Source organism: Falco biarmicus, chromosome 10 (genome assembly GCF_023638135.1).
Source record: "Falco biarmicus isolate bFalBia1 chromosome 10, bFalBia1.pri, whole genome shotgun sequence".
Taxonomy (NCBI): Eukaryota; Metazoa; Chordata; class Aves; order Falconiformes; family Falconidae; genus Falco; species Falco biarmicus.
This window is the reverse complement of record NC_079297.1, coordinates 22,133,022-22,145,912: the sequence shown is the minus strand read 5'-3', so window position 1 is coordinate 22,145,912 and position 12,891 is coordinate 22,133,022. Positions and strand designations below refer to the sequence as shown.

The 12,891-nt window shown below is 39.6% G+C and overlaps 1 protein-coding gene across 4 annotated transcripts in view; it reads right to left on the bottom strand.

Annotated features, from left to right (window-relative positions):
* The window catches only part of NELL1 (neural EGFL like 1), a 292,061-nt gene that overhangs the window by 241,815 nt on the left and 37,355 nt on the right, over positions 1-12,891 (bottom strand). For all 4 annotated transcript variants that reach the window (XM_056354990.1, XM_056354987.1, XM_056354989.1 and 1 more), the window contains exon 4: positions 9,662-9,832. In XM_056354990.1, coding sequence (XP_056210965.1) covers positions 9,662-9,832 — 171 coding nt within the window. The remainder of the gene's footprint in view (positions 1-9,661; positions 9,833-12,891) is intronic.

The window sequence follows — 12,891 nt, the reverse complement described above, 5'->3', positions numbered from 1 at the left end:
GGGGCCTTCTTTACAAAACACATTGGGCTTTTCAGTTTCCCACAAATTTATTGATGAAATTTAACCGTATTTTTGGGGCATTAAACTAAAAACAGTCATTGTTATTGGTTCAAAGTAGAGGGCTGGACACACTAAATGATATGACCACACGAAGTGCAGAAATCTCTCGTTCACAAAGTACTACATCTGAATGGTATAATTCATCTGGAGACACTGAGGTGAATTCAAACACCTATGAAAGTAAGGTCAGTATTATTAACTTTACTTTGCAAATGATGAAACAGATACAATTGGTTCCTGATGATAACAGTCTTTTTTAAAAAGAGTGCCTAAACTCTCAGCTAACAGCCTGTCTACAAGGCTGCAGTGTTTACCCATCTTCGTACGACAAACATAGCACTCCTGAAAGTGCAAGAAACCCAGAAAAGACTTTGAGTCACACTAAGCAGAAATAGAAATTGGGCTTTTTGCTTAGGGCTTTCGAGAGTTGTGGGGAAAAAAACGACGACAAATTACGAGGTCAACTTTATCTTAAGATAATGTATCCAGATCACACTGCATTTCATTGCACATGCATTAGTCATATTTTTCCAGGCAGAAATATGTGATTTTCAGTATCAAGCCAGGTAGTTTGATACCCAAATGGATACTGCACATTGCAACTTTGGCAACTCTACTGCTTTGGACTAGGATAGAGTTAATTTTCTTCAAAGCTGCCAGCAATGTGGTACTTGAGATCTTGCAGCAAAACTAACCCCAGAATACAACTCTACCAGAAGAGAAGTAAAACCATGGTTAAATGGCTTATGTCATCTCCATTTTGTCGGGGAAGGGGGGGGGGGGGGGGGGGGAGGTGTAATCATCTAGGATTACTGTTGGTGTTTGTCACAAGACATGCCAATCCTTGGCCTAAGATCTGTAGCGCACAGGTATTTGCAACTGGCAATTACAGCAGAACTTGAAGCACAGTAAACTTACAGCTTAGAAACAGTCCTTTTCCACAAAATACATGCAACCTTCGTCATTTCTGTCTCACGCTACTCTCGGCCCCAAAGTCACTTTACCTGGTACAGTAAGACAGGTGCCACTGCAAGAAGAATCAAGCTTTTGATTCCCACACCTTTCTGTACTGCTACAAAAAAAGAAATTTAAAAGGAAGCCAGCCATAAGCAACCTTTCTACTAAACAGCTTCTTCCGCCCCTCCAAAAAATCATCTGCTGAGAAGTTAATTGCCTTACAGTGTATCTTGTCACAGGATCATCTCATCAAGAGCTTCATACCATCATACAAAGTGATTTGTATGTAATCATAAAATAATCTCACCCATATTCCAGAGCCAATTCCCTTTCATGACTGAAGGTAACTGCAGGCTGAGGATCACAGGCTTTCCTTGTTAACACCCTGCCTCTGCTGCCACACTCGGGCCAGAGCCCTCCCATTAGTGTTGTCTCAGCGCTGTGCAACAGCACTTACCTCTCCCCAGAGCTGCCACTTCTCCCCATTAGCCACTGTCTCTAACCCCATGGAGGGCAGACTGGTTCCATGTTCCTCAGTTCTTACCACAGGTTCATCGGATAAACCACATCTCCATTCTCCCATGGTGTTTTTCAACTGCCCATTTTAGCCTTGGTGGTTTGAAAGATAACATTGCACTCACTCCATAGTAACTAATTGGCCATGACTGAAGAGGTGTATGAAACATACAGTAAACATAGAAAAAGCTATTATATCGGTTCTAAAATTAAGTTTTGATGGCAACTACCAGGCAGACAAATAGAAAAGCACTCTCCAGGGACAGCACTCAGGTTTGGAGCTCATTTCTCACAACATCTGACATACTCACGAGGTGAAAGCGTGGCTCAGCTGAAGTCAATGAGAGTTTTCATTGCAGACTTCACTGGGGCCAGGATTTCACCCCAAGTACACAGCACAGCATGTCTTTCCGTCAAGTTTAAGTTAAGTGGCTGGCACGGCACAAAGATTCAGGTAGGGCTGAGGAAGTCCTTCGTTTGTATTAGTTGACACAGTGCTAGTTATTTCCTTTCACTTTTGACATGGTGAAGGGTATGCCACTGAAATTGCAGCTCAATTAAGTAATGCGGCTCCTGCTGATACTTTCATTACTGACTGGTCTCAGACGTGAAAACAACTTACAGGACTGGAAATGGCATGTTACCTTACTCCTATGCTGAGGATGAAACTAAGATCTTTCACCTTACTGCTCCTTCAATGTATCATTAATTTGGCAATACAGAGCACAACAATGGTTCTTCATATCATTAAAGTATTTTAACTAGAAGCAGTGGCCAATATCTGATATTTATTTTTTTTAAAAAAAAAAAACCACCACCAAAACCAAGAAACACATTAACCAGCTCACTAAACAGTTATCCGTTTAGAAACGGAGTACTTCCTCACCTCCCAGAAATACCTCACCTTCTGAAGCATGAGGCCGGACTGCCATTGCCATTCTCTCAATTAGCACATTTCCAAAGCAGCTCTCACCCTATGGTCCAGGACCAGAAACTCGGCTGCCCCTGCATTCAGCCCACTTGACCTCCTTACATGCTGCAAGACCATCCAAACATAATGGAGGCCTGGAGACAACTCTCACACACAGCTGAGCCTGCAAATATGCCAAGTGGTTCTGCATGACATGTGAAGGGAAAGAGAGGATACTACACCGCTGCTGCAGCAAGATCCACGCCATCGCCTAACACCCCAGAGCCACAACAGCCACACTCACAGTGTTACCAAGCCTTGACAGCTTCCACCTCTGAGCACCCCAGCTCCCCACACCCAAGGAATAAACACGACTGCTCTTGCACCACTGTCTGCCACTAAGTGTCATCAGTTTACTCTGTCACTAAATGGTGCCATTATGTGGACTGTCAGGTTCTGGGTAGTAATAAATGCAGGCAAGCAGTCTCCACCTACCTGCAGTCAACCTGAGGATTTTGACAAGAATTACCTTTTCATAATTATTCCAAGTTCTCAAAGAAAGACTCCCCAAGTACTAAACCACTTCATAAAACTCCAGACTGGTTTCACAGATCTCATCAGTCTCAGCCCTGTTTGTTTAGTCACCCTCTCACACCCCCACAGCACTCAGGAGGTTTCAGATCATTTGGAAAGACTCTGTACTGTTTGCTATATGGAGACTCAGATCCCAAGTCAGCTTCTGAATAGTTCAGAGGGGCTCTCATCTGTTCCTTGGCAAAGGCCCAACACTTATAAAAGTATTTAACTAAAATTATGCTACCATTTTTCAATTCAGTTCCAGTATTACCCTGTGTGACTTCCAGTTCTAAACTCCTGAGTTTAGCTAACCACTTCAAACAGAAGAGTTCATTTATGTTTTGGATCTCAGTTCATGTGCTTGGCTGGAGCAAGATAGTTGTTTTTACAATATGAAATGGAAGAACTCAAAACATTTGCTCTATCTGGTTGATTCTCACATATACCATGCTCACCTCTCTCTCTATAAGACCCCCATCAGCACTCCAACAAATGAAAAGAAAACAGAATCAAGTAACAAGAGATTCTCCCTGAAAAAATTCCACAGAAACAAATATCCAGATACATTTCAAACTATGCAGGCTAAATTGTCAGACTGCTCTTGTAAGTAATCACCCCAATTTAAGGGTTTATTGCTTTGACATTAAAAAAAAAAAGTCTAAAAGTATATTGAACCAACATAAAAAATATCTGAGAATGGGGTAATATGCCTATTCACACACTTTAAGAAATGACAAAATCATTCGAGGCTTGCCAGCCTTGATTTAAGATTATTTCCTCTACCATTATCCATCCTCTCTCCCTGACACGCCCATAGCATACAAATACAATAAATGCAAGATGGCAGTGGTAAAGCATAACACATTATGCCCTGTTGAAGCCATCAACCTGTCTATCAACATTTTCAGTTCACCGGAAAATACCCCAAGTCCCCAGTTCTAAATCAGAAAAAACAGTGTTAAGACTACATTCAGCAGTAGCTGGGCTTTGCAGCTACCAAACTCTGGCTCTGCAAGTCCCTAAAAGTCAGGGAACTGCCACAAGCTCTTATTGAAGACCTTTAACCAAACCCCCAGAGGCTGACTTCTGCTCAGCAGGACTCTGATCATATCCTGAAAGAAACCAAAGCGGATGCAGGCTCCTCTCCAAGCAGGAGCTGTGTGAGGCTTCACTGCAGCATGGCACCCCGGGTACCTGTGCAAGTGGTTGCTGCCTTCTAGGGGTGGTCAAAGGATCCAAGGCAGGCACAGGTACGGATTGCTATCATTTGTTTTCCATAGCACTTTTTCAGCACTTTCATAAATGCTCATATTCTCCCAATTTTATCACTGCAGTCCACAAAAAAAGTTCAACTGACTTTTCTGCAATGAAAAAAATTAATCTTCATCATAATTAGGGCTGGGTTAAAACTTATCATTCAGTCTTCACTCACACCCATACTACCATTCTGCTGCTGCATTAGCCATTCAATGAAAAATTAATTGGCTATTAAAAAACTGCTTTAAAAAAAAAAATCTTTTTTCAAGTAATGCTGAATGCATCCTGAACAATTCCTTGCAGCTTAACTGCAGTAACTGTAATGATACAGGCCTGACAGCAGCCGACGCCACATGCCAGCTGGAGATCCCTCTCATGCTAAAAAGTTTATAGCCTTTCTGTCAAACAAAAGGGACAATCGGTAGGTGAAAATTAACTTCCAATCCACAATGCCAGACATCTGAATTTGGGTGCACCTGTAATGCACAATTATAGCACTCCACCAAAGTAACCATTTCTCTGACAGCTTCTGCTACAGCTTAAAAGAGCAAAGCGGCAATCTGGGTCACAAAAACACATTCAAATGTTGAGAGTAAATTACCTAGCTGCATAACACTGCCACCATGCCATCTTCTCTCAAGAGGAAGTGTTTTACAGTAAGTAAAGCAGTGAATCCCTCTTTTAAACACATTCCTTAACCTTCTTTAAATTTATTACATTTTAATTAAAGTCATAGGACTTTGTTTAGGTAAGTTGAAAACCTCAGGTTGGCAGCCAGAATATCTTATTTATAAGAACTCTGAGGTCTTGGATTCCCATATTTGGATTATGTTGCTTTAATTTATTTATTTTTCCAATTAAAAAGTTCTCACTGCTCATGCATTTTTTATTCCCTAATGCGCTGTTCTATCAGGAGAAACATAAAAGAAGCAGACAACGTGTTTTTTTCAGTTGGAGACTACTTCCAAGCCTGCTCCAGTTTTATAATCTATTCTCTTATGCTCTTACCAACCCCCTCCATCAAACAGCTAAGAGCATCCATCAAAACCTCAGCTGCATTCATAGTAAAAGGCACTCCAGCACATTCTTTCACTGGAAAACATTAATTTTTGCAACAAAGTGCCTTTCCCTGTTTTACGCCCACAGAGTTCAAGGAAAGGAATACCAATACTGTCTGAACAGGTGAGTACCTTTGTAGTAATATGGTTATTGAGAAATACAACAATAAAAAAATAAAGCAAGCACCTTCCAAGCTTACCTCCCCAGATTAATTACACGCACTGAGAGCAATTTGGAATTTATATTTATTAAATAAATTGTCAATAAATATATCTTGATACAGTGCCTATCACCTCTTAAACTGTAGGCTCCATGCTGTCCCTCACCTTCTCTTAACGCTGTTAAAAGTAACATTTTCCTGGGTCGTTACTGCTATAGGGGGCAAGCATTTCAGCGGCCAGTCAGGTACCACAAGCAACAGTACACACTCTACGGCTGAAAGTAACTCCCAGTGAAGACAAACACCAGCTCTTGTAGGACTATGCCAGTCTCTGGGAGTTGCAAATCTCCTGACAACACAGGTATGAACAGCGGTCCTTTATCTCTGGTCCCCCAAGAGGCCAAATCTGTGAAGGTGCCCGGCAAAAGTGTTTTTTTCATTATATATTAACCCTTTAGTGCCATAGGTAACTTAAGGACCCTCTGACAATGACACAGTTGCTCTAGCTCAACCTGAACACTCACCGGAAAGCCCCCGGCAAGCGTCTTTTCCCTAAAGTAGGGGAGCACAGATCCTACACATCACCGATATTTTGAAACAAGATTTCATTCACCACTAGTGGACTCAGCATTGGAGATACAACAAAATTAAAAGCAGCGTACTTAATTTTCATGTTAGTTTCAGCACAGGTTTTACCTGCACATCAGTGGTACTTTTATAATTAATGTGGTCTTTTCATTTTTCTAAGCTTTCAGAACTTTAGTAGAATGTTAAAAACACATTGGCAAGCACACCCACTGCTTATTATGCCAGTTGTCTGAGATGTATCCCTGGTGAGAGATTATTGCGTAAGCCCAGCACAAAGGCTCTCTAAGTCAGTGAGAGGAGTCCAGCGACATTCAACAGGTTTTCAGTCCGGGCTCCAAGATATCTTCCTGCATCAGTGGTTGCAAGCTCTAGCATCAAACCCAGCTACAAGTCTCACCCCTTGTTCTTGAAGGAGCACCTAAAGGAGCATGTAAGATGTAGCAGGAGCAGATTTCAAAAGGACATGTACTGGGGAAATACAGCTCCTTTGATACATATGCCCCCCCCACCATATTACACCTCATTAGAACAGAGGCAATTACACTGTTTTAAAGATGACTCTTAAAAGCACTGAAGGCTTTGACTAGTTTTCAAGTACTTTTCCCTAACCTATCCAGGTCTGAAAAATAAAGTCAGCTTTGAATTGAATCCAAAAGACAATCAAGTACCAAATGTCAAAGCAATTTTACAAATCAGAGCAATGTGGTTGATTAGGCTGGGAAGCATAAAAGTAGATTCGACTGTGTTTACAAATTAAAAGTTTCATCTCCAACGTTTTCTGACCTATTGCAGTTTTTGCAGGCCAGAGACTAGTTTCGAATATCAGTACAAATCCTGTAGCAAAATTAGGTTGTGGCTGGATATTTTTCTCAATGCAATCACTTCCAATGCACTCTCAGATACAAGTGTACTTTAATAACACTGCATTCACAAATCACTCAGAATAGCCTTCCAAATGTATAACATATCACCACAGCCACAGACAAAAGCAGTAATGCCATTTTACAAATTAATGCGTGTCTGTAAGGAAGCAATGTTGCAACCCGCTTAAAGAAATCTGGTAGTAATCAAGGGCTTAATTTTGTTCATCTTTTTTTTTTCCTTTTTGCTTTGTTTTGATTTTTTACAGGGGAAGAACAGTAAGTAAGACAGAACTTCAACTACACAGGCACACTTCAGGTTAAACTCTTGTTCTGATGACACACAATCTCTGCAGGAGATGGGACAGGTCAATCTATTGCCCGCAGTTATATTCTCTTTCCCTATGTGTTACTTGTTCAATTAATTTTGCAGAAGCATCGCTTCTCATTAGGCATTCTGAACTCTGCTGAGAGCCACTTGACACCACACCAGCCTAAAATGGTGACATTTACATGCAAAGTCTACAGCTCTTAACACTGGATTCAGTGCATACTTTCAGCTGCAGCTTTCCTACCGCTAGCATGAGGAAGGCTTAGGATTTTCAGTAGTGCTCATAAGTACCCCTCATTGGCTTGCTCTTCATGTTCACATCTTTGACATTTATTGTAGCATCATCAGGAAATGCTAGTACAAAGATGAAGAAAATGTTGACTCCTCTTCTAAGTCAAAGATGTAGGGGGTTAAGATATAATAAAGGAAACTATAACATCAACATTCACAAAATTCTCTAATTAACTGAACAGAGATGCTACAGCTGAGTCAGGAACTTAAGACTTCCTTTTTTTTTCCCCTTTTATTTTTCCTCATTTAAATTTCTATGATCTGCCCTCAAGTCATGCTTTCAGAATTATTCCCACTACTTTTCCGCAAGAGTTTTCATAAAACATTACAAATACACAGCCAAATAGAGGCATTTAGGTATGGATTTATGCTGGGAGCACAGCTTTGAGATGTACCATCTTAAGCAACAGTCTTAGATGGATCAGTCCTGTTTAGGGCTACTTGACAGAGACAGCTACACACATTTATCACCTATATGATAGCACAGCTCATTCCATAACTGTATTTATCTATTGCTGCTTGTTGTTGTAGAGAAAATCAGGTCACCACCATGACTCTCATGTGCAGCTCTCTTGTTTCTGGATAGACTTCTGCATCAGGCAGGCATTTTGTGTTGTCTTCCTTTCACATTGTGTGCAAGAAAGCAGGCAGCAGAACAATCTGCTAAAAAGGGTCTTCCTAAAACACATTTGCTGTCTGTAAAGGAGAAAAAGAAAAAAAAAAAGGAAGAAAAAGAAAAACCCAACCAAACACAAAAAAAACTACCACAAGAGATCATAGCAGATCATGAGGAACCTGTCCCAAAACCCAGTACATCAATAAACAAATAAAAAAGTATACTGTATATACTGTATTAAGCAAAGAAATAATATAACAGATAAAAAAATAATGGTGAGATAAGTAAGACAACTGAAATTAAGACATTCTTTACAAATTGTAGATTTCATACCTCAATGACATTAAAATTGCTTTAAGCATTTAATTGCTTCTAGGGTCCAAATAAAAGGATTCAATAAGCAACCTTCCTTGAGATTAGATTTTTACTGTCAGTACTTAATGTAGTTTCAGAAAATGGTTATAACCTTCTTTTCAAAACATTATTACTTTGGTCAAAATTTAGGTTTTTTCAAATGTTCCAGTAACCACATACTGCCATAATACTCATGTAACTTCATTCTGCCTGCCTGAACGAAATGAAGACTTGGGGAAAAAAAAAAATCTGCTACCTTCACTCTATCCATTTAAGTGTCACAATTCAAAAATGCATACGCTGATCCTCCCACTGAAGCCGTCAAATAATTTTGTATTAATTTCAGTGCCAGAAGACACCAAGAGTGATCGTTTATTTTCCTCATTCCTAAAGACTATTTTGAAGATCCGAACTTCAAGTTTTCTGAGTTTCATCAGCCACTAAGTTAGCAAAAGTCAAAGTCTTCAATACATGTGAGATCAAGTCCCAAGGCAAGAGAGATTCTAGAGAAGAGAAATTCAAAGTTTGCTGCTCTTTATTCCTTGAAATCCTGACAATCTGCCATCTTGCAATCTTCACAACTTCTAAAGGAAAAAAAGTGCAATGACAGACAGAATACCCTTCAGAAAACACAAAGCACCAGTTCTAGACATGCAAAAAGAAGCTTCTAGGCTTCTCAGAAGTTTCCAAGGGTGGCAGTGGTGGAAAAACAGTAAGAAGTGCATTGCTTGATTATGTAAAATAAAATTAAAATGCCTCTGACACATCTATCTATTCTTTAAGTTTTCAGGTATGCTGAGTGAAGCAGTTCACAACAGAACAGACGGCACACCAATCCATCACACTTAAATGCAATCACAGTCAAATGTACCATCAGCTAGTGCCTAAACTACAGAGATGCCTTTAATACTCCCCAGTTAGCAATCAACCTTTTCCGCATTTGTTCATAATCTCAATGAATTGTTTCATTTTAATGCTTTGTTTTCCTTTTCTTATCCCATGGCGCTTAACCATGCTTTTTAAATCAGGTATTAAAAAAAAAAATCTCCTTTTCCAATTTTATTCCTGTGTGAGAGGAGAGAGCAGTATTTTTAAGAAATATAAATTACTGAACATATTTTCCTACCTGTTGCAGTCCACATGGAGCAGAAGGTGGGATGCACTAAGTGACACAGCAATCTTGTGCCACTGTCCATCTGCCAGACGGTATGGGAACACCTCTGTCCTTGACTTCCCATTAAACCTGTAGTGGTATCTAATTTCATCCCGTAGGCCACTGCTCTCCAGTTCAAAATAGCTGTATGTAAAACATGAAGAAGAATCAGTTCCATTTTTTGGTTATTCATTGCTTCTGTGACTTTCTTCTTAATTCACAGACTTCTTTAAGCAAACACCAAATGGAAGGTCACAATATAAAGAAGTTACTCAACATGGATTAGCTACCTGTTAATTTTTTTAACAGATGCAGAGAAACAAGACTATACATTCAGTGTGTTAGAAGCATACCAACTACACAAGAACAGCTCATGTCCAAAACACCATTCAATAGTCCTGGAAACTGAAATCCTCTTTTTACCCACAGAACGGGTTCAACTACAAGAAAATGATCCTTATCCTTTTCACCAAAATGTTCTGTATGAACACAGGATTTGTAGGAAATGCAAAAATAAAGAACTGTACATACCACTGAGGAAAAAAAAAAAAAAGAAGCCATTAAGGTACAAAACCACTAGGCTAGGAAATCATTAAATTTGTATTTATTATTTGCAAATTCACTTTTTAAAAAAATAAATAAAAAATAACCACATTTACCTTTTAGGACTCCCCTACATGCAATTGTGCTTAACTCATTTTCTGACTTTTATTGTTACAGCTGTAATTGTTCAGCTTTACAAGGGAACAAAACCTCCTGGGTGGATTAGGTGTCTCAACACCTGGCATAACAATCAGGCATTCAAAACCTTCAGCCAGTTGTCACAGTCATAGGAGAGCTAACAAAGCATGGCTCTTAACTGGCTTCATGCTGGTGGGGGGAGCCAACTCTGTTCCTAAGGTGACTTTAGCCCTTCCAGGTGGTAGCACATTGACAGTGTAAATAGTGAAATCATCTCTTGGACCTCAGCTCACACAGAGCACTTACAGCATATCAAATCAAGGCTCTCTTTTTTTTCCTGCTAAAATGAAGCCCTGGGCATAGAAAGCAGGAGATGCAGACCTCCTTTTATAGCAGAAATAACTCTACAACTGAGTGCAGATGTTAGGCAGTCCCTACTCCCATCCACCTCCACAGTGCCATGTTTTTCCCTACTGGACAACACACAGTTTCAACACAGCAGTTGAAAGATGGGTGCTAGTTTAGGTTTAAAAAACCCAAAAACAGTAGAATAATGAAATCTACTTCCAAACATTAATTGCAACACAAAATAGTAAATATCCAGATGCTGATTTTCATTTACACACAAGCCTTTTACACTGCTTGGCTGTACACAGACCCTAACAGCCAGTGTGCAGAAGCATTACATGAGGCGTGCGCACTCCATCACGAATAGCTCTTAGCAGTGAAGTGGAGGCTTTTTAGAACATAACTGAAAAACAGAGTTCCTTGGGAGGAACTTACTTATGAGATAAAACACTAGCTGGGAACATGTGCAAAAGATTGCAACAGACTAGAAAGAGGAACACCAAGACAATAAATCTTGACCAAAATAGAAACTCCAGCCTTCCTCTATCCTGCTGATGCCTTGCCATTACATTTTTCATGCAACATATGAGCATTATCAGGTCACCTGAATCAAAGACTCAAGTGGCAAAGTAAAAAACACAAGCAGACAAAGGCAAAATCAAAACAGTATGAAAACACAGCAGGCATAGGTACAAATAAAATACATGCAGTACAGAGTGGAAAAAATAAGAAAGGCTGGTGTTATGAAGGAACTGGCCTGTTTCATGGGCATGAATGTACAAAGAGGGCAGAGCAATAGGAGTTTTCTAAACAGTAGAGCAGAAAGTTGATTAACTGCTAATCACCACCACCTCACATTAAAATAACTTAATCACATTCATAAGAAATCTGGAGACGTCATCTTTATTACTTTACTTTGATGCTCAGTAACACCACAGTCTATATGTAGAAGATACTGCTGCTGGTGTTTCCAAGCCAGGAAAGCACTAGGACAAGCACTGTCAGTGACATCATACTTACAAAGTTAAACATTTCACAATTACCATCTGCTGTCAAAGCACAAAACGAAGTCTTAAAGAGATTTTCTTTCTCTCTTGTTCAGATAAACAGCAGTGAGGCACAAAACTTCAAAAAAATGAGGGAAAGCTTCATAACATTGTAGAATCTCTCTTACACGCAAAGTATTTGTATAAATACATACATATATATTTACATGATTGACGATAGAAGCTTAAATGCCTGAGAGCAAGACGAGCTGCTGTTGAGGAAGCACATCACTTACTGCACTCAGTCTTCATAATCTCCAATAGCTACAGAGCTAATTGCTCACCACACAATGTTTTGCTTGTTAATAAAAAGCCAACAGCCCAATCCTGGAAAGGTCGCTCAGATACTGTATTTAATCACATCTATGCTCTATTATTTGAACAGCATAGGGAATTGCAAAGCAACATAGTTTTGCATCTGACAAGCTTTAGTGTCAATAGTTACGTCAGGTCTAAAAGCAGCTTGTTGTTTAGGCACTGAGTTTTTTGTCAATCTCCTGACTAATATATATAATACAAAAGTGACTAGTTAAAGTTTACTGCAATAGCCAGTGCTGACATTTTTATACATGTACACCTAACGTACTGCTAAGTGCCACAGGACTGCACACAACACCAGGTTTTACCTCTTCATTGATGGGAAACAAAGATGATGGCAGACAAATTCTGCACCTATTTTTCACCACCCTTTACCGAGTGCAAATCAAAAGCAGTTATGCTCAGACTAACAACAGTAAACAAAATCTCAACAGCAGAAACTGGCTGGAGTAGCCCAACTTACGCCTAATTCAAGTATTTAAAAAATGCAAGGCAATGTAAACCAACACTTGCACTGATTTTTTTTTTTTTTTTTTTTGAAGATGCACAAATTCACATCAAGACCTTGACTACATACACACTTCACCATGTTCACAGTTCAGAAAATGTAGTTGTCTTTTCTCTACTAGAATGTAATTCATATGCAAATAGCTTTCTCAATAGCAAACATCACCTTCTCTTTCCTCCTCGCACCATACTGTGGAGGAAATTCTCTTCAAAAAGCAATGACATAAAGGCCATTCACTTCTGAAAATAAATGCGCCTGCTCTGTGTTCAAGTTCTAGTTTGCAAATCATGGAATGGAAGACA